The 22,075-nt window shown below is 45.4% G+C and overlaps 3 protein-coding genes across 3 annotated transcripts; 2 read left to right on the top strand and 1 right to left on the bottom strand.

The window, feature by feature from the left end:
* Positions 1-796: 796 nt before the first annotated feature.
* sall2 (spalt-like transcription factor 2) lies at positions 797-7,142 on the bottom strand (the record flags this gene model as incomplete). The annotated part of the gene is made up of 3 exons (XM_079173201.1): positions 797-1,156; positions 1,347-5,218; positions 7,067-7,142. 3 exons carry the CDS (start codon positions 7,140-7,142, stop codon positions 881-883), a joined length of 4,224 nt encoding a protein of 1,407 aa, XP_079029327.1. The 3' UTR covers positions 797-880.
* A 7,379-nt stretch (positions 7,143-14,521) lies between these two features.
* trim110 (tripartite motif containing 110) lies at positions 14,522-18,118 on the top strand (the record flags this gene model as incomplete). The annotated part of the gene is made up of 7 exons (XM_079173204.1): positions 14,522-15,010; positions 15,097-15,192; positions 15,389-15,622; positions 16,543-16,565; positions 16,884-17,029; positions 17,251-17,522; positions 17,849-18,118. 7 exons carry the CDS (start codon positions 14,522-14,524, stop codon positions 18,116-18,118), a joined length of 1,530 nt encoding a protein of 509 aa, XP_079029330.1.
* A 2,314-nt stretch (positions 18,119-20,432) lies between these two features.
* On the top strand, positions 20,433-21,335 carry cbln12 (cerebellin 12; the record flags this gene model as incomplete). The annotated part of the gene is made up of 3 exons (XM_079173209.1): positions 20,433-20,714; positions 20,932-21,051; positions 21,138-21,335. 3 exons carry the CDS (start codon positions 20,433-20,435, stop codon positions 21,333-21,335), a joined length of 600 nt encoding a protein of 199 aa, XP_079029335.1.
* Positions 21,336-22,075: the final 740 nt, after the last annotated feature.

Below are 22,075 nucleotides of genomic sequence, written 5' to 3'. Positions count from 1 at the left end.
TTAAGGTCACACACACAAGACCATGTCCTCACTGGGTTCACAAACATTGCAGCTGTGCTTCTGGTTTGACAGGACAATATAGTGAAAAGTAAATCACAATGACATGAGTGAGTAGTTTATCTGAACCACAAAACGGGACTAAAAACATAATATTCCCCACAAAAACACATTCAGTTTGTTGGCCTCGTGTGCTCACGCAAAGCAAAACTTTTTATCAGTTTCTTCTGTGACTGAAGGAAAACATCTTTTAGATATGAAACAGACGCAAGTCGGGAAGCATTCGCAAAGAAATAACATTTTGGTTAGCTTGAGCCTCCTTTGGTGCCAGTTGGATCAGATTTGGTACATGGCACAACACGACAAGTACCGAAATGTTTACATACTGACATTTACTTATTTGAAACTTTTCTTTTAGTGCACTATCTTGTGACTCACTAACTAGCTAATGTCAAATGTTCAAAAAATAAAACAAAAAAAACTCTATTTGACTCAGGTCTGATATGAAACATTGATACATCAGGGATACTTTGTTAGAACGTGAATCAAACTATTAACAACTTCAGCCAGACAAAAGGTAGTGTCACTTTTTATCAAATCTAGCAAAAACTGGACTTTGTTACTTCTCGAATATTTTCATCTTTATTTGTACATTAGCTGTCTTTTTTTTTTTCTTCTTTTTTTTTTTTTTTAACACCACAAGACCAAGCTGATTCACTCACAACTTTGACGTACAAACGTATTACTCTGACTATCGAACTGACGGGCTACTTGAAATGTGTTAAGGAAGCAGGTACTACGCAAATGTTCATATAGTTTCACCAAAAGGTAAACATTGATTGAAAACACCAGAACATTATCCAGCCAATCACACTGACTTGACTTATGACCCTTCACTAGACCCTTCCCCAGCTTCCTCAGTGCCTCTTGGATCCATCTCATCATCTCCTTGGCCACCAGCAATTGGGTCATCAGTTGGCTCGTTACTGGTGTTGAGGAAGGCTTGGTACTGGTTCCAGAAGCCTGCTGAGCTCCTGGTGGCGGGAATATTTAAGGAAGCCATAGATGTGGAAGAAGGAAGTTGGTCAGCGGAGGAACGACTACTTCGGGCTGGTGGACGTATTGTTTTGGTTACCACACCGTGGTGCTTCATGTGCCCCTAGGAAGATAAAGCACATTTTTAGCAACTCTTAACACAAAGATTTTTTTTATTTTACAGCTTTAGTTCTGTACTAAGGCTGTAAAATATAGTTTCAATCTCCTGAAAATAAACAATTTAATACAACAAGTACTCTTCCAACATATCTTGTTAAAGTTATTTTTAATATCATAACATTTATTTTCTTCACCTTCAGTCCACTGCGACTGGCATACTCTTTTCCACACTCAGCACAGCAATAGGTCTTCTTCTCGGGGCGAGACATCGGAGATGGGAGGGTTGGGGTAAGGTTGATGGGGACAGAACCATCCAGTGTTTCAGTTGGAGCCAATCCACTAATCTTAACATCTTCTACCCGGTCTTCCCTCCCATAAGAACCAAAATGAAAGCTCTGACGTGTCTCCCTTACAAAAGTGGCAGGTCTCTGTGATACACCCATTACCTCAGCAGCAACAGTTTCAGCAGTCTCCAAAGTGGACGTCACGCTGGGGTCCTCGTCAGGCACAGTTGCTTGGTCTTGCTTTGGTGTTGCTGGTGGAGAAGACTGATCTTTGTCTTCTTCCATGGGTTCTGGTGATTTGGGCCTTGGGGAGACTGACTCTGATTCCAAGGTTGGCGTTGCAATAACATTAGGAACATCTTGATTCAGGATGAGATCAGAGGAGGTACTGGGACAGGTGTAAGCAAAGGGGTCACCAAGGACAGGTGTGCTTTGTAAGTCCTCCAGGTTTGTTCTGGAGCCTTGGAAGGCTTCGGAGGAGGTAGAAGCTTCATCCTCTCCACAGTCCACTACCATAGCATCAGCTGACACAGTGGTTTTGGTAACAGTGGAGGAGATTGGAGAGGCGGCGGATTTAGGAAGATGGACATCAACAGTAGCTTGTTGTTCAACTTGGTTATCTTGGTCAACTGGGGAAGCTTGATCTGTCTGCTTGGAGGCTGGCAAGGGGGCACTGACACAAAGGAGAGGGGGTTCTACACTGCCTGGTGGTGGAGTCTTTGTTGTGGGATTCATGAATGGGTCAGGGCTAAGGTCAGACGGGGGGATGAGGTCTGGGCTGGAGGACCCAGACTTGCTGGGATTTTTGGTAAACTCAACTGATTTTGTACTGCCAAATGCAGGGACTGAACCTACTGCTGGAGTTTGAAATTCTGAGCTTGGGGCTGGGCTTTTTGAGTGGCCTGCTAGAGGTGGTGTTTTACTAGAGACAGTATTTGAGTCAGTGGACTGGGATTGAGACAAGGGTTTGGAATTTGATTCAGCTGGCATCTCATGTGCAGAATCGTCTGTGCCATCTGTGGGCAACTGTCCACCAAGGTGCATACGGATGTGGTGCTGAAGCACTAGGGCATTAGTGAACTTGCGCTGACACAGTGGGCAAGAATTTTGGACACGAGCATTGGGTGGCCGGGCATGATGGGTGGCCAGATGTGACCGCAGGCTGCCTTTAGTAGAAAAGGATCTACCACATATCTTACATGGAAAAGGGCGTTCTCCAAGGTGCGTAGCCTGGTGCAGACGCAGTGCTCTGGGACAACTCAGCACCCGTAGACACACCCCACACTGATTGGTTGTCAGGTTACCAGCTGGACTTGTAATGCTTAGTGATGGTAGGAAGCCTCCCGCAATGGCACTCGCTCCATTGGCACTCATGCCTAGGGCAGCAACCATCTCATGTGTGAAGTTTGAAACAGAAGTGGAAGCACGAGTCGAAGATGGCGGGGAGGCCATGACATATGTAGTCGAAGTGCTGGCATTTGTGAAACGACTGTTGGCTGAACTTGAAGAGGAAGTGGCACCGCTAGATAACATCTCCAGCATGGAGGATGAAATAGAGGATGCAGTCCACGGAGAAGAAGAGCGGGGCGCTTTCTCTAGCTTCTCCACCAGCCTCTGCAGCTTGGAGGTTTCAGATGTAGGAGTGGAGGTAACCATGGAGGAAGGTAGGGTGGATGGAGTGGTGGTGGATGGACCTGGGACTTTAGGAAATGAAGAGAAAGGGAAAGAAAGCTGAGAATGGCTTGAAGAAGCAAGTTGGTGGGAGCCTGGAGTAGAGGGTAGTGGGGTGCGTAGCAAGCCCAAGGCTGGATGGTTGTAGAGGGATGAGTGTGCAGCAGGGGTAGAGGAAGAAGTGGAGACAGATGGGAAAAGGAGCTTAGGCAGGTGGGCTAGTTGGGAGTAGGCAGCAGGGGAAAGCATTGGGGCATGAGGGGGAGTGTTCTCATCAAAGTGCTGCTGCTTAGCACCCTTGAATAACCCTGTGATGGTGGAAGACGATGACAAGGAAGGATTGTTGAGGAGAGAGGTAGCCAGAGAAGTGGTGGAGGTAGAAGAGGAAGAGTGGGATGAGCCGGAGGTGATAGAGGCTGCAGCTGCTACAGCTGCAGCCCTATTAAGCTGCAGGAGAGAGTGGGATATCAAAGCCAGGTCTACACTAGGGGGCAGGGGTAGGGTAGAAGGGGTAGATCCTCCAGAGGCTCCCAGAGAAAAGCCAGTGTTCGTACCACTGACCTCCACATTATCTCCACATGTCTCATCCTCATTCCTGCTTTTTGGCTTCTTTTGTATCATATTCATGCCACTAGTACTGCTGCCACTGCTCATGATCTGTCCCATGTCTGATCCCCCAGTGGCCCCTAATGCTAATCCAAACAAAGAAGGTGGCAGGAGTGAAAGTGAGAGTTCTGGGTTTTGCTCACGATGGCGTAGGAAGTGCACCTTGAGATTGCCTCGTGTTGTGAAGCGGCTGAGGCATACTGGACACTGGTAGGGCCGTTCCCCTGTGTGTGAGCGTAGATGTATCTGTAGGGAAGAGTCGCTGCTAAACATTTTTCCACAAAAGCGGCAGCCATGTTGGAGGCGGCCAGTATTGAAGGAGCTGGATGCAGAGGAAGAGTCTGCTCCTCCAGAGAAAGACTGCATAGCATTTTGGGAGTTTGGGACCATAGATACTGATGTGGGGAGGGATGAGTTTAGGAAGGACAGGCCACTGTGCCCACTCACTGAAGTGGTGTTTGAAGATTTTTCATGGAGATAGCGGTTGGGCAGAGCTAAAGACAAGCCCAACGGATAGGTGGAGGAAGCCATGGAGATGGCAGCAGAGGAAGAGGTGGAGGGAGCCGAGGGTCGAGAACTCACCCTCAGATAACCATGAGCCCCTGCAGTCCCTCCTGTTCCTTCCATCTGGGGCTTCTGGGGCTGCAGGATTTGAGACAAGGAACTGCTTGGCTTTGTGGGTTTGTTGGCTGCCTGGGAAGGTAGCAGGGAGGAGAAACATGCCAGGAGAGGAGCAACAGAGGTGGAAGGCTGAAGTCCAGTTGGCTGGGTAGTTGGGCTGGCTGCCCTTTTGCTGCCTTCCAGGCAGAGCTGGGGCAGCGGAGGGAGAAGATGCTGGGAGGGTGTGTCTACGGTATAGGACGCTCCACCGAGGCGTAGCACCTGTCTACAGATCTCCTCCGTTATCTGCATCTGATGGATCTGCCTTTGCTGAAGCACCCGGAGCTCCTCCAGGATCAGGGCAATGCTCAGTTGGGCCCTAGAGGGTGCAGCTGAGGCAGATGTCACTCCTGGGCTGGGAGTGGGAGTAACAGGACTTGGGGGGCCCTCAGGGACACGGCTAGGGCTTCCAGGGTGCGGTGGGGGACATAAGGAGGCAGAGGACGAGGACGAGGAAGAAGAGGTGGTGGTGGTGGCTGACAGCCCCAACTTTGGAGAAGCCATATGTTCGCTTCGGGAGGGGTGGATGAGGGCACTTGCAGATGATGCAGATTTGCAACTAGACAGTTGAAGGTCAGGTGGATGTCGAGTTTGTGAAGAGAGAGGGTAGTAAGCTAAGTCAGGAGAGAAGGAGGGCTGTGGGTCTTTGAGGGGCTGGTGGGAGAACTGGCTCAGTGAGCAGGATATCGCTGGATCCTCAGTGGGTAAAGAGGGGGTCTGAGAGCCCTTAATAGATGAAAGGAGAGCAAGGGGCAGCTGGGAGCTTTGAAGAGAGGACGATGGAGAGGACGATGGAGAATCCAGGATACATGGAAAGGATTTTGACTTCACTGCCAAGTTGTCATCTAAGGAAATTGAAAGAAGAAAATCATAATGTGATTTTATCATTGTTAATGATAACAAGACAATCAAGATTTGCATAATGGTCTAAAATCTTCTTTTACAATATAGCTTTCTAAAAAAAAAACTTTTTAAAGTACAAATCTACTTCTCAGGGCACTTTAAAAACAACTTACAAAAACCAGCAGTGAGAAATAAAGGATTTTATTAGGTGGCTACTTGATAATGAGATAATGAAAGAATTGTGTTGTTCAAAAGATGACTTTTAACCTTCGGGATTAATTTCCACCACTTTATATTCAACCACTGTTTTCCTCTTTGTCCTGTCCGTCCTCATCAACTGTAGCCTCCTAAACACAGTCGCCACACACACACATACCCACACCCACACACAGATTACACTGATCTGCAAGAATACACTGCTCACCCATAGAGGTGTCTACCTTGTTTCCAGGGCAACACGCACAAGACAATGGAACCCCCCAATAAAAAGAAGCCACATACACACACTTCCATCCCTGCCCTCCTTCTCTTTCTTCCTTCCTCCATTCAATCCGTCTTTCTTTCATCTCCTTAAGAGCCCTTCCCCCAGTAGCCCAATGGGGTGCCAAGGGTTAGGTGCTGGTTAGGTACTGGACACTGTACTGGGTGCCTGATTGGCTGGCAGTCTTGACCTTAAACACTCTGAGGTCGCATTCCTGATACGGTTTAGGGCCAGGCAGAGGAAGAGAGATGCCGCACAAAGAAAAACAAACAGCCCCGCAGACAGACACGATGACTCACAGCCCATCAACAACCTAACTTAGCCCAGAAATGCATAGAGAGACGGATGTGAAAGCACATAGGCCTACACACAGCCGGTCAATGTACAACACACAGACACAAAAGAGCGAGCATTTTGTGTGCACAGGGTTGCTCATGCTCACACTAACACATACAGAACTCACTGCTGTTTGCCTGAAAGCTACACTTTTATGACACAATGTGGGGCCTACTACTGTAACTGGAGTGAACAGACAGACACAAACACACACACCCAAACACACACACACACACACACACACACACACACTTCTTCATGGGTATGTTCATGCTTCAGTGCCCAGCAACAAAGCTGAAAGGAGACAATAGGGTCTAATGCTATTGCGGTAAGAACACCTTATACAGTGCCTCACAAAGGCATCATTTTCCTTGAGCTTCTCATGCACATCTCTTTGCTCCTACAAACACATTTTCTAATTCACTGTATTCTTTTTCACCAATTATTTCTCTAGTTATTTACTGTATAGCCTCCTATTCTGGGTGGTCTGTGTCTTTGAACCTGGCAGCGATGAGGAGTGAAGACATTTGGGTTTTACAGGGCAAAGAAAGCAGCTAATGGCTGCAACCGCAGAGAATTAATTAAAGACAGTAGGCCATTTATTTCAACAAGCCTTTTTCTAAGCGTTTAACATAATGCTAATTAAATTATTTCACTGTTTAGTAATTCTGATAAGAAACCATTTAGAAATGTGGATGAAGATTAAATCAACACAATTAAAAACAAGTCTTAACTGACCATAATGACGTTGCTGTTTAAATTCCAAAAATGGCATTTCCCATATAAGGTTAAACAAGTCATCCTAGGTCACAAAGTTAGTGCAAAAAGGTAAATCATCAGTTTAAGGCCTTAACAAGAATGATACAGTAGATACACCATAAAATATACCATCACTATGAGCAACTAACTGGAACAATCTCTGCATGTTGAGGAACAGTGAATGTTTTGAGTTCTAAACTTCCCAACGAATGTGAATCCAATCCCACTAAATAACCAGTATTCTTTTGATATATAGTCTCAGTATATTTCTCACCATGCTCAAGTATCCGACAGGCACCGAGGGTCAGGTTCATAAGCTGCTGGGGTCGTTTCTGTTTCCGACGGGACATGCTTCTGCAGGATGGGAACGACGCAGGGGCGCATTGGCCAACACACAACTTTTATTCTGTCTCCCTGCGCACTGAAAAAAGTAGGTATCTAAATTACTTACAGGGGAAAAAATGAAGAAAAACGTTCCAAAAATGTGACAATGGATGCTCCGGATTGATTAGTCTCAAAGCGTGTCCACGTTGGTGGCATTGTGGTGCAGAGAAAGAAAGACAGAACTAAAGTGCCAAAGAAGCATGTGTGACAGTTTTCTCTCAACAAGTCTCCCTTTTCTAAAAACTCACCGTTGGCCCTCCTTCCACACACACACACACACACACACACACACACAAACACACACACTCTCTCTCTCTCTCACACACACACACACACACAGCTCACTTGTTCATCCACTACTTTGCATTCAAATGGCGAGTGAACACCCCTTCTTTTGAGCCAAGAGTCCACTGCCTCTCTTTAGTAAACCCTCATATATTGGCGCTCAAGTTCATCACATAAAAGGCCCTTGCCTGAGCTTTCGAGTACTGATATGAGCCTATAAAATCTTAACGTCACCGTGTGTCTTCCTGTGTGTGACAGAAGGAAACTGTGCGCACAGGTGGGCGTTAAACCTGAGCTCGGTTAAATTAATTCAGGTTTTATTTTTCATTTTCTTTCCCTTAAACCAAATATGTTGTGTCAGATGCCACCTTGTCACACATGCTAATATCAAAGTCTAATCGAGATGTGCGATAGGTGTGTGAGGTTTCACGGTGCTCCGGCCGCCTCTTTTAAAAAAAAAAAAAAAAAAAAAAAAAAAAAACAGGCTCCTGTGTGAGCTCTCGGTAAACAGCGCGGCTGAAATGAGGTGGAATTTGCAACAATGGCGTATAGGGAGCACAGCTGAGTGAACATCACCCTCCCAGAGCCTCTCCAACACATAAGGCCACTGACTGGAGGCACAATGCGCCCTTTTCTTTCACCCTCATCCCGACTGCTCACCACGTGGAGAGAGGTATTGAGAGAAAGACACAGCCGGAGTGAGCAGCAGGAAAATAATTTTTCACCCGGACCCTGTGACACCCCCACCCCTTCCCCCCCCATTCTCTCTGTTTTACTGAGGCTTGGACAGAATAATAAAATGCACTCGAGATTTGACTCTAAGTCTGAATGTTAGGTCGTCACAAGGAAGCGGTCAAACGTGTGTGTGAATTGTTATTTAAAATAGCCCAGGTACTCCTTTGTAGGACAGTGGAAGTCCGATTCATTTAAAATGACTTATTTCTGTAGTGGCCCGATGGACTCTTTTCTTTGCAAACCGAGCAGTGATTCCCGCACAATATAAAATGATGAAACAGACAAAAATAATTAAGCTCCAAACATGCGCATCGTTGCGTAGGCTCATCGATAGTATTTAGTCAAAGAGAAAGAAACGATAACTCTCATAGTTTCAAAAACATTCAAAAAGAAAGAATATCGTTGTTGTTTTTTAACCAGAACTCTATTGTGCCAACAACGCATTACTCGTGCCATCTCGCCATTATGTTCGCGTGTACGACGGTCGGACGGTTTTTTAAAACCAATATGTTTCCATACAAGCGCAAAATACGGCGGTGGGATGCGCGTCCCCGCTACTGTACGGCGACCTGTTGCACGCCACGCGCGCTCCCACATCATAACAAGTTATGATTCATAAAATATTATGACTTCTCGAAAAAATACAGTCCCGGATGTGCATTTCCCCCACAGGCCGCTCGTCGCCGACACAACCGCTTTCAATATAACAAAAAAAAAACAACTTACCATGTTTGAAACGATGATTTTTGGCAGCGATATTGTGTAATGACACGGGGTGGGGGGAAGAGCTCAGGAGCTTAGGTTGGGTAAGATCGGCTCCGTCTCTCAGCCGGGACACTGGCGCAGCAATTCCCTATTCACTCCCAGGGATGCGCAGTCGGACAGACGCATTTTTTTCAATTATTTATCCCCGTCGCAAATCGCGTTTCTTTCTCTTTTGACAAAGGGTTATTATGCCTGAATGTATTTACTCATAGTCCACAGGCAGCAGGGGCGGTGCAGATAGCTGTAGGCTACTCGCTACACGGGGAGGATTATTTTTTTCTCTTGGCCGTGCGTGCTGCTCTTCCTCCTTTCTTTGTATTTGTCGGGGCCTACTCCTGTCAGGCCTGTCTACGCTCTCTGCGGAACTGTCTGTCTGTCTGGTTAGCAGGCTAGCTGTCTGTCTCGCTGTCTCTTATAATTAATGGCCCTCGCCGCCAGACGGTCCTCTGGGGAACAGTGACCGCGGTTACCTCCACATTGGCTCTCAGTGTGCATCTCACATAGGAGTGCAGGCCCGGGCACACACCGCTCTTAAGCGGAATCAGTCTGACTGACGGGGAATTAAGAATTGCACAGGTGTGCATGATTGCCCCCCCCCCACACACAGTTGTCATCAAACAATCATAATTCATATTTTTAATATTTTAATATAAAATTGTTGAATTTAGTCCCAATAAGTAAAGACATAGTTTTAGATATTGGATTACTGGTAGTACACGTGGTATCCCTATAGATGCAACGGGTTCTCATTAGTGTCTGAAATTAGCTATTTTAGGACTGGGAGTCATAATGTATGCTCATGTAACAGCCAAAATCACCCCAATACAACCATTTAGACAAAGGCAGGTACCTCTACAGCGTCAATGGGTCATGTGGATACAATATACTATAAATATATGGAATAAAGCCAATAATAGGTCTGAATGGGGTTTACAGTCCCATGAACAGCCACAGCATTCCTCTCCTTAAAACACATGGGCCAATGTGAAAAAATATATATTTCTAAGTTTCTAGGTGAGGTAACCTTATATTTAGGTAAATCTAGAATTAAGAATAGTTAATTGGATTAAGGGCTGATTCTACACGGCTGATTGACTTAAAGTAAATCTGATCTTATTAGGGGTTATGTTTATCTCACATATTACAGGACCTCCAGGTTGACTTTGACATTTTAAGCTCTGAACTTTCAAGGCAAAAACACCTTTTTGCCAGTGTTAGTCTGTTACGTACTGTCAGCTTTATCGTGGGAGAAAATATTGTCGACTATGGTTTGCACAAGGTCATTTTCTTTCCACCTGTCATGTTCCACTGATAACAATAACTGCTTCAGATGGTTTGTATCCCATTCAATACAATACAAACCTAGTCTCAGAATAGCCATTTAACCCAACACCTTTCTCTGACGATGAAATTGATATAAACCAGAACATCACACATACGGCAATGATAACACACGTTCCAGGCACAGACACAATGATATAGACACGTCATGAAAAAGGACTTTGAAGAAACTCCATCATTACCGGTCAAACATGTCAATAAAGGTGATATTTTCACAATGTGTATTGAGGTTCATCCTCTGGGGATCATGAATGTCTGCACCAAATGTTACTGTTACTGTCATTCATTCATTCATCCAGCATACTGTATCTGTTGCTCAAAGGCTACTAACTGCAATGGCATATTAAAATCTACACATGTCAATTTCACCAAGATAATTCACTCACCTCCTCTTGTGAAGTTCTGCCAAACCACCACATGCGCCTGTTTTAGAGTGTTACAGTATTTTGTGCAGGGTGGATCAGCAACTTGCAGGGTAAAAGGAGCAGCATGCTACTGAATTTGTCAGCTAATGATGTTGACCACCTTGTTGCCTGGACAATTTTCCAACTTTACACATTTATTTTCATCGTCATTGTATTGCTGGGACGTGTTGTCCTATCAATTGACCATGTCTCTTCACTGTGGCTGACAGATGCTTTGGTCTTTGCATCAGTAAAGCCACTAGGTGTCTCTCAAAGACAAAACATGGTGCAATTAGCTGGAGTACCTGATATTTAAACTTGGCTAAGATCCAACTGACATTTATCACAAGTGTAGATAATGCAGATATTGTTTTAAAAATTAATGTGTTTAATGTACAATTGATTTAATCTATTAAAGAAAAACAGTAAAAGCTGGTGAAAAGCAAAGACATGTTTATTGTAATTCAAAAATAAAGTCCTTTTATAAAGACAGTTTTTTCAACTTATGCTCAGAGCAATCTTCAGTTGTTCAGACAATTTGTGTGTGAGTGTGCACAGAAATCTTGGTACACTGGGGTAGACGCTGAAGGGTACGGCGCCCCTAAGAAACAGCATTATTAAAGTGATTTTCCAGCGGACCTCAATTTCCCTACTTTGTGAGATGGGCCCCGGTGTATGAATTGACACCTCTTGTTTGTGAGGTGATTTCGAAATTCAAAGCAGTTACGCATGTCATGTGAGAAAAAGATGATTCAGAGCTAAGCCACAATACAAGGGGTGTGATGAAAAACTCCCCCTTAGATGCAGTTCCCTTTTTAAACTACAAACTAATTAGAAAGCTGTCTCTGTCTGGGAAGTGTCTCCTATAGCTCGTCCCGAAAGTCTTTGAGGCTCATCAGAGGCATTTCACAGCAGGGAAATGTTTCCACTATGTCCATTATGTCCCTCCTAATGAAAAAAATAGTTTATCAAAGGGCTAAGATAGAACATTTCACTGGTCAAATAACCTGAGAAATCCCTGATCTTGGTCCCTTGTCACCTTCCCCACCACCAGACCCCAAAACTCTCAACCTGTTCTTTGTGTCATGTCTCATGGCCGTATTGTTGTTGAGGGCACCACGGCGCTATAGAAGAGACCCAGGAGAAAATGGGGCAGGGAGGAGGCAGATGATGGGGAATAGCAACAAGGAGAATCTGGTGTGGATCAGGAAGACATTGTCCAAAGAGGAGGAGGACAGTGAAAAGGTGCTTTGTGCGATACCACACCAGACAGACCACCTCTCTGCAGAAATCAGCGGCATGAAACCCAAACTGGAGGTCAGTCCCAAGCGGACAAAGAGCCGTGCGATGCAGCGGGCCCTAGCGAATCAGTAAAAGGTTGCATAAAAAAGAAAAACGTCTCAGGATAAAGACAACTGAGGTCCCGATCTGAATGAGATCTGACTGGAGCAGGTTTTTGACAGGATTGGATTTGCTCTGTCTTTCTTGAGTAGATACAGGCGAGCAGGCCAGGCAGACTTCAGGTAGTTCTACAGTGAATATCACCCAGTCTACTACAATACCCGTGGTATTTGTGTAATAGACAGGATCATTACCACAGAGAAGTTAATCTTTTTCATGTATCCCAGACATCTGTCTGACCTTGATCAGCTTTGCCGATTTTCACAGTGAAGTTGTATTTTTTGCTATTTCCCATTTATCCTCTCAACGTATGACTATAGCTTCAGCAAAGAGCCTGATTAAGTTGTGCACATCGGATACCATACTGTGTGTCACTTCCTGCTAGCACACAAAAAAAGCACATAAACTGTGAAGTTATTCACTTTCATTCAGTCGAGTAGTGAGAGGTTTTAAGTAACCTGTTGATATGCGCCTTTCGCGCCTAGTCTGTATGTTGTTATGTGTTAAACAAGCAGTGAAGATATGACACCTATTCCACGGTGATAAAATGCAACACAAGGCAAAACAGGTAACATTGTATTTTGCCCAAACACTCAAGGGTTAAACCTATGCAATATACAATATACACACAATGAATGTTTTTGGCTCATTGTCCTGTTCATTTGTCCATTTTTTGGAAAACAAGGTGGTGTAAATGTACATATCCTTAAATTTCCAGGAGATGGCTAGCTTAGCTTAGCATAAAGTCGAAGCTGTGGTTTTACCGGAAGATCTGTGCAGGACTAATTCTGGCAAGGGGGATTTTTGTTACCTTTGGACAGAGCCTGGCTAGCTGTCTCTCCCTGCTTCCAGTCGTAATGCTAAGCTAAGTGGCTGCTTCACATTATACATTTAGAAATGGGTGTGGTATCGACGTTCGCAGCTAACTCTCGGCAAGACACCAAATGAGCTTAGTTCCCAGAATGTTACTTTGAACTGAAGATCAGTGGTTTTCCTCAATTACCATTATTTCCAGAGAAAAAGTCAGATCATCGCCATCCAGAGGGGGACATGAATGTGTGCACAAATTTTCATGACAACCCATCCAGAAGCTGTTGGAACGGATCACTCAAAACTACAAAAGTCGGCCTCATAGGGGCGAAGTAAAGGATCTCAAAAGTCATTTGGATACATAATCTGTACACTGGTGTGTAAATGCAAATGATACATATACAGTGAATCAATCTCTACTTGCAGTGGATGCCCTGAGCTTCCTTGATTTCCTTGTTGCTTTCTACCTGTAGCGTTGGATCATTGCTGCTGCTGATGTAATCAGCCTGAAATTGTGTTTGTGGTTTTTAAGAGCTATGGAAAAAATACGGGCCTCTCAGGAATGTAAAACGCGCCTCTTTAGATCTTGGAAATTTAATGGCATAGAAATTTACAATCAGTTAAATCCTCAAGGAAGTGAAAGTGAACCAGTCCTCGTGCAGTTATACTGGTACATGCCCAAAAAACAAAAGCCAGGAAAGCATGTGACATTTACCACAGACTGAAAAAACAAGTTTGTTTCTTTCCACTCACAATGTCATATATGTGTTAAATAGGACCGCTGCTACACATATTTCCCACATGACCCCCCACTCTCCCTTCTCCGGGTCATGTGACGAGTCCAGTGCCACCAGGGGGAGGGGAATCTGTTGGGATTAGCCTCCACAGTCAACACACAGGTCACACACAACACACACGCTCGCTGATGGCTACACTCTGCAAACACCAGGGCACCAGCAGGTAAGAAATCCCTCTTCTGTTCCAGACATTTATTTAGATTCTCATTCAGTTGAGAGATATGTGAGTTGGTGGTTAAACGTGTAAAAGCGGAGCACATGTAGAGTGTAAATCAGACCAGCAAGCTGTCACGGATGATCTCCTGATCCCCTGTGCGTGTGTTTGACTCAAGTTAATCTAGAGTTGCAACCTTCAACCTTCTCACTGTGATAACCAGCAAGGCATATTTTTCCACGTACAGTTCACCTACTTCCTCCCCTTAGGTTGTGAGGTGTTATGTTTGTCCAACCGCTGCACATTTTCCTAGTAATAGTGATTGTTAAGTATTCTATTCCAGGGTAAGCAAAAGCCTAGTAGACAGGATTACTGGTCAGAGTGTACTGTTGGAGTGGAGCAAGGACTTGCACTAGCTCAGTACCAGCTGACTTAAAGCATCATGTTTCTTGTGCGAATTCTCTCTCTCATTTGGTGTTGCACATGATTTCTGCATGGTTACATTTCCTTAGCATGTACAATCACTGACTGCAATCCAAATGAGCAATGTGTTTTGATTCCTCTCTTATCCACTGTTTATTTAGAAGCTTTGTGTGACACACACACACACACACACACACACACACGCATCAGAGACCCTTCATCCGCTCACCATGGCGTCCCTGGAGGAAGAGCTGACCTGCTCTGTGTGCCGAGACTTCTTCAGCCAAGCCCACCCCCTGCCCTGCGGACACAGCTTCTGCCCCGCCTGCATCCGCGAGGCCTTTGGCGGCCAGGGCGAGGGCAAAATTCGCTTTACCTGCCCCCAGTGTCAGGAGGAGCACGGTGAAGTGCCGTGTGACTGCTGCCCTCCCGCTGCGGATGAAGGACATCCACCGTCGGCTGTCAAGACCTGCCTGAGATGTGAAGTGTCGCTGTGTGCCGTGCACCTCCAACCCCATCTGGAGATGCCGGTGTTTAGCACCCACCTGCTGGTGGACCCGCTCGGGGACCTCTCCCAGCGAAGGTGCCCGACACACACCGAGATACTGCGCTACTACTGCGCCGACGACAGGGTGTATGTGTGTGGTGACTGTCTGCTGGACGGAGGCCACGCTGAGCACAAAGTGAAAGCACTGAGACAGGTGGAGGAGGATCTGAAGGTCAGCTGGAAAACTAGATGTGTGTTTCTTTATGTTTGTTTGTGGCACTAGTGTGTGTCTGCTCATATATGTGTGTGATTGCCCAGGTCATACTCCAGACGCTGTTCAGCAAAGCAGAGGAGAAGCTCAAAGATGGAGAGCGAATCCTCAAAGAGCATGAGAGCATCGATTCAACCATGACTGTGAGTAACAATATTTTAACTGCAGGGAAAATGCAACATAATGACTCCCTCAGTAGATGTGCACATTGTACTGCTCAAGTTATCAAGTTATCCCAAATCCTCAGACTGGTCTCATTCTACTGATTTCCCAATGGATCAGATGTTCTGATTATGTCTCAACCACTGCCACCACCAACCTCTCATGACTTGGTTGCAGGACTCCCTAAAGCAGGACAACACCCAGGTGGAGCGGCTGGGCTTGGACCTGCAGGTCCAGGTGATGAGGCTGGTGGTCGCTCTGAGGGAGATCACCAGGAGGGAGAGACAGCAGGTCATAGAGCGCATGCACGAAGACTGCTCCAAGGTGAGAGGCGGGATGAGCCAGGCGCTGAGCATCCAGCGCTACCTCGCCTCGCTGCTGGCAGAGACGGACCCCTTCCTGCTCATCTGGGTAAGACACTCTGCTGTACATGCTGGGAATAATACGACACCACTTAGGTCCAGACTGGAATACCTCAATAACTACTGAATGGATTGACATTTCATTTAGCGCAGACATTTGTGGTATTCGGATGATGAATTCTACTAACTGGCTGGTCTAACTTGAGGTTGAGGTTTTTGGTTTTGAGTGAAATGTGTTGGGTGGTTTGCCATGAAACTTGGTACAGACAGTCCAGTCCCCCTCAGAATTGCCCCTAGGGCCATCATCAGGTCCTCGTCAGGTCAGGCTTTTTCATTTGTGGAATTCTATCTTACCTTATCTGGCAGCAACTAATCGGAGGACGATTTAGAGAAGTTGTTCGCATTGCTGTCAACACTATATAGTAGTTCTCTGAGGCATCACATATGAACAAGAAAAACTCTTAAAAGCTTCTCTGTTTCATCCTGCCTGGATGAGTGTGGTGTCATTTAAATGACGATGGCAAACAACTCACTGTCATCAGATCCGGGTTCAAATGTTGATGAATCATGATCAATGCACTATGTGATGCCACCATTTTCCAGCTGAGCCCAAAGCAGCGGGAAGAGAACAAGACATTCATTTTTTTATGAGAAATTACCAAAAGTGATGGCAGACAATGTGTTCAAATAGGGTCCTTGAGCTGGTGGCAAGACGCTGATGGAGAAGAAAAGATGTTCAGGGCCTTTTAAACTTTCCATTTTTATAGCACAAAGCCAATTTATCTTTTCAGGAAGAGGCACATTAGTTCAGTTTCTAACCCACAGACTACCACAGACGGAGTTAGTTATTGGTTGAATGACTTTGTTTTCTTTCTTATCCACATACACAGGGAGAATGGAAATTCTTTCAGTCAATGAATCCTTTTATGTCATGTTTTTCTCAGCTGTCCTTGACTCTTCTTTTCTCAGGCCTTTCAATCAGATGACACAAAGTAAGTGCAGAACAAGTTAGCGTCTCAAGGTGTGTTGAGAGTGTGAGTGTGTGTGTGTGTGTGTGTGTGTGTTGAGAGTGTGAGTGTGTGTGTGTGTGTGTGTTGAGAGTGTGTGTGTGTGTGTGTGTGTGTGCCGGTAGCCGGTAGCTGGTCTTTGTATGTGGGAGGTAGAAAAGAGGGTGGGACACAAGGGGAGGACAAATTGAAGCAATGAATGCAATTATTTCACGAAGCAAGAAGCCTCTCGCCTGTATGTGCTCGTTGCTTTAAACCAGGCAGTTTTCCTCAAGCCGCATGTGTCGTGCTCTTGTGTTCTAGGTTACTCGCCGACCTGAACAGCCCACTCTTCATCCCTGACGCTGTCAGTCTGGACAGGAAGCACATCTTGGAGGACATAGAGAGCAAGTATCGAGAGTTCATCACCGGCACCCTCCGCTGCCTCAGTGAACTCAAGAGGGAGCTCTGTGAGTGGCAGATTTGGTGACACACACCCAAGTTCATTGAACTTAAATATCTTTTATTTGATCTGTTTTGGAGATAAGCTTTTTCTCTTTCGTGCGGAGAGTTAGATGAGAAGATTCATACCACTCTCACATCTGATAGAGTATGAAGCTACAGCCAGCAGCCGGGTTTATATATAAATATATATATTAAACTGACCTTGTTTTATTTCCCTCTCATACAGTAACCAGTCCCTTGACTCTGGACACTAACACGGCCCATCCTCTGTTGAGCATCTCGGATGACCTTCGCTCGGCGGTTCGGGTAAAAAGACGCTTGCCATGCGCTGCTCACCCCGAACGGTTCGACCACTGGCCGCAGGTCCTCACCGCCCAGACCTTCACCTCTGGGACTCACTACTGGGAGCTGGAGGCTGAAGGGTTCTGGGATATTGGCGTCTGCTATAGGAGTATTGGACGGAAGGGTAAAGAGGGCAACGCCTTTGGGAACAACAAGGTACTATATGCAACCTATAGTAGCTTATTTGACAGCACTTACAGTTATTTATGACGAATTACAACGAATCATTGGATTGTTTGGTCTACGAGATTTCAGAAAATAGTTTAAAAGAATTCCCAGAGTGCAGTTCAGATTGATTGTTGTGTCCCAAACTCAAAGATCAACTGGTTTACTCTCCTAGGCAGCAGAGACAGGCCACATTAAACATGTTAAAAATTTTAAAATGATCATAATTGTTGGCGGTAGACTAATCCGTTGTTTCAGCTCTAGCTTCAAAAGGGAAACATGTCCCTTGATTAAAATGCCTCCGTTGAATTTGCCAGGTATCATGGAGCTTGACACAGCAGCACGACAGGAGGCTGGCTGCCTGGCACAACCGCAGGAAGACCCGCCTCACGTGCCAGATGACTGGCAACCGAGTTGCAGTTGCCGTGGACTACGGCGCAGGCACCGTCACCTTCTCCGAGGTGGGACCATCTAACAGCCTGACCCACCTCCACACGTTCTCCGCCACGTTCACTCAGCCGCTGTGCTTGGGCTTCGGACTCTACAAAGCTGAGCTCAACAGTCACATCTGTATCGTCAAAGTCTGAGGAGGAGAAAAGGGGGAAAGGGAGCACAGAGAAAAGGGACCCTGACAAGCACTGTGCTGGTTTAACTTGGACAAAGCCAGCACAAGACACTCCACTCTCCCCTTCTAGAAACCACCGCAGTCTGCAACTTTGAGCCTCTCTGATGTTTCTCTCCCCTCAGATCTCAGCCTGAGCTCAGCTTCTTCCTCAACAAAGTGACAAAACCATACTTCCTAAAACTGTGATCAAGTGATGGCGACATGGAAATATGGAGATATGTGTGAATAGAGCGTTCACTGAGTGAAAATGAGTCGATCCTAGCGGGACAGCAAATGAAAAGGCTTCTTTGAAAAAGGACAAAAATAGGTTTTGGGTAACAAAATTGCAAGATTGTTGTGGATGTGCTTTTCATTCCACAAAACTGCAGATGATTGGTGATCTAAAGATATAAAGAAGGATGCAAATGTTCGTGTTGGTAACTGGACACTAACTCATCCCATCCTTTGCTTAAGCATCTCTGATGCTCTTCCTCAGTTTGACTGAGAGCTTCATTCTGTCTGTGCTTTTAGACATCAGGTGTATGTTCATCAGGCTGGCTTATGTGTTCATATACTCAACAAAAATACAAAAACAACACCTTCATAAAGGTGCTATATGCTGTTAATCCAGTCTGATATCTGGAGGTACACAAGGAGCATTTGAAACTTTTTTGAACTCTGCTTGAGACGACAAGAAGGGCTGACTGATTTGATTGGGTATTAAAGTAAAAAAAAGATATCTTTGCTCTTTGAAGCAGCTCAGATACCTAATTATTCTCCCATTTTCTTTATTTCTCTGTAAAGGTGAGTGGGCGGATGTAACATAGCGGGTGAGAAAGAAGCAGAAGGAAAGGGGGGGCAGAGAGAGAGAGAGAGAGACGAGGAAAGATAGGGACACAGCGATATGAGCATACTCTGGCGTGGTTACGATCACACTGACTGCCTGACTGCCGTGCTGTGAAATAATGTGATACGGGATTTTATGGACGGTGCTCCAGCTGGGATATGGGATACGAGATTGTTCAGACGGAAACAGGTGATCATCTATTTTTTATTCACTTTAAAAATATTAGCGTTGCACTGCACTGCAAAAACAGTGTAGTTTATTTTAGAGCACTTGTTTTAAGGTGAACAGTTGATTCTTTTGCAATGTGATTCCTTCTCCAACCAAATAGCAGCTGTAGTTGTGTGCGATGAGTAGGTTGTAATAAAGCTAAGAAAAAGGTGTTTTCACACATGCTGTTGCTCCTCTTGGTCAAAGATAAATGTACTGTTTTTGACTTAATATATATACTGAATGGCATCATCTAAGAAAACTGTCTCCAATCCCCAATTTCACATTTGATTCTTATGAGTTAAACAACAGAAAAGGCTGCTGAACTCAGAGGGGAAATAAAAGAAACATACTAAACTGTGACATTGTTTTTATGTATACTTACTATATTTGTGTCCATAAGTGTGGAACAAAAGCACAAGTGAGAGAAAGTGTGTGTGTGTGTGTGTGTGTGTGTGTGTGTGTGTGTGTGTGTGTGTGTGTGTGTGTGTGTGAGGGAATTCGTGTTGATCGGCATTGGGAGGGAGGGGGGTTTGTGTAAAAGACAGATGGTCACTCAGTGGAGTTGTTCCCCCACACCCTCTCTCTTTCTCACTCCCTTCTGGGTCCTACATCCTTTCCCTGTCACCTCTCCAAAATCTTACCTCATCTGTTTTGTTTTTTTTCTCCCTCGCCTCTCATCAGCACCTTTCATCGCCCCATCCTTCCCTCCGTCTCCATCAGTGAAAGTCTGAACTCGGATCTTTGCTCACTTCGCTTGCCGTTGTCTTTGCGAACCCTTTCTTCCCTTTCACAGCTACTTCTCTTCTGCTCTCTTGTCAGGTTTTTTTGCTGAATAAATCAACTTGAAAATACCAAGAGAATTTTTTTGTTTTGGTGATTGTTGTCATTCTGGCCCCTGCTGACACAGCACGTAGGACGCTCTAGAGGTTTGGGACTTGTCTGGGGCAAACAAGAAAACTAGAAGAACAGACAGAAACGGAATGATTGACAGCTATGGCCATTGAAGAGTATATTTCTGAATATTATTTGCCTCTGAGTCACATCTGCTGGTCGGGTGCATATTAATGTACTTCAGCTGGTACCAGCCAAAACTACACAGAGGTTTAAATTTTAAACATTTTCACACAGACGATTTGTTTCACCGTAGCATGTTTGTTTTCATGTCAAGCTGTCCAAAGTGACGCTACTCTCTACAGTAGAATCGATCCCAGATATCCGACCAAACAGCCCAGGTTCAGTCATGCACCCGAGGTCAGTCACCTTCGACCTCCCCATACTGTTGAGTCTGCTCCTGTTGTTGGGGCCTATGGAGTCTAGGGGCCAGAATGACACAGAGCCCATCATCCTCGAGGGGAAATGCTTGGTCGTGTGCGACTCCACTCCTTCATCCGAACCCGGCGGTAACGCCCTGGGCATGTCGGTCCGCTCCGGCTCCGGCCGGGTGGCCTTCTCCGCCAGCCGCCAGACCAACCACGAGCCCACGGACATGAGCAACCGCACCATGATCATCTACTTTGATAATGTGAGCATGTGACTGCTTATGTGTCTTTAATAAACAGTATGCATGATTTGTAGTTTAAATCTAGCCCATGCATGACACGAGAGGTCAAATGACGTTGTTGCAGTCGTCTGCCAATAAGATGCACATACGATGAGAGATCTAGCTCTAACTGCATGGACAAAAAGAATGACCCTGCCTTCCTCCTTTCTTTTTCCTCCCTCCCTTGCTGTTGCATCAGATTTTGGTGAACCAGGGCACTCATTTTGACCAAGAGAGCAGTGTGTTCCTGGCGCCAAGAAGAGGCGTGTACAGCTTCAACTTCCATGTTGTAAAGGCCTACAATAGACAAACTATTCAGGTCTGATACCTCGCTCTCTGAAACCTCTCATAGCGGTGGAGCGACATGCCCTCTCTTACCCCTTTATTTGCTCCCTCTTACTGTAGGTCAGCTTGATGTTGAACGGCTGGCCCATGATTTCAGCTTTTGCAGGGGACCAGGACGTGACCAGAGAAGCTGCCACCAACGCCGGCCTGGTGATTATGGAGAAGGGGGACAAGGCCTACCTCAGACTGGAGAGAGGCAACCTGATGGGAGGCTGGAAGTACTCCACCTTCTCCGGGTTCCTGGTCTTCCCTCTGTGAGGAAGGTGGTTGAGGTGTCGGAGTGGTGATAGGAGGAGAATTGGATAGAGAAGTAGTGAGAATGAGGCGGCGGTCAAAGTGAAAGGTGGTGGTAGAAAAGAAGGCCTTCAGTTCTGTAGCTCTCTATAACATCGCACGAAGGGATGTGTTTTATGCAAACGTGAGATGAAGATTGTGCAAATGAAGATAATTCTCGCTTCAGACCCAAAAGAAGAAAGTTCAGTATACATGACTTACCCGTTGATCTAATTTGCTCTGTTTCTGTGAATAAATATCTGTTGGGTTTATATAAGAGATACTTTAATTGTGACAAAATATTAAGTAGTGCAATGTAGGCTTCTGTGTTTTTTTTTCAAAGTGTTTGAGACATTGCTGTGCTCCACATGACACTCTGGCTAGCCAACAAATGCGCCACACTTTCCCTTTACTCTGCTGTGTCCTATGACTGATGCTCCTCTATATGCCTGTCTCCTGCAACAAATGTTTATTTACACAGAGATTTCTATGGAGAGTTAAATATTGAAATAAAATGACGTAACGTTGGCTCAATGTATCGTTTTATTATGCATGCGTTGTCAAATATTCCTTCCCACAAACATTTTCAGACAGACAATATTTCATGGGTCATTGCTCGACGAACGCACAGAAATAATTGATTTGATAGTGTAATACGTTAAGGATGTGACAGTCTAATCTGCCAACGCATAACAATATTTGTTCCTCCCTCTCGTGGTACTCTC

The sequence above is a fragment of the Pholis gunnellus genome (assembly GCF_910591455.1).
Source record: "Pholis gunnellus genome assembly, chromosome: 14".
NCBI lineage: Eukaryota > Metazoa > Chordata > Actinopteri > Perciformes > Pholidae > Pholis > Pholis gunnellus.
This window is presented reverse-complemented; position numbering and strand designations above follow the sequence as displayed.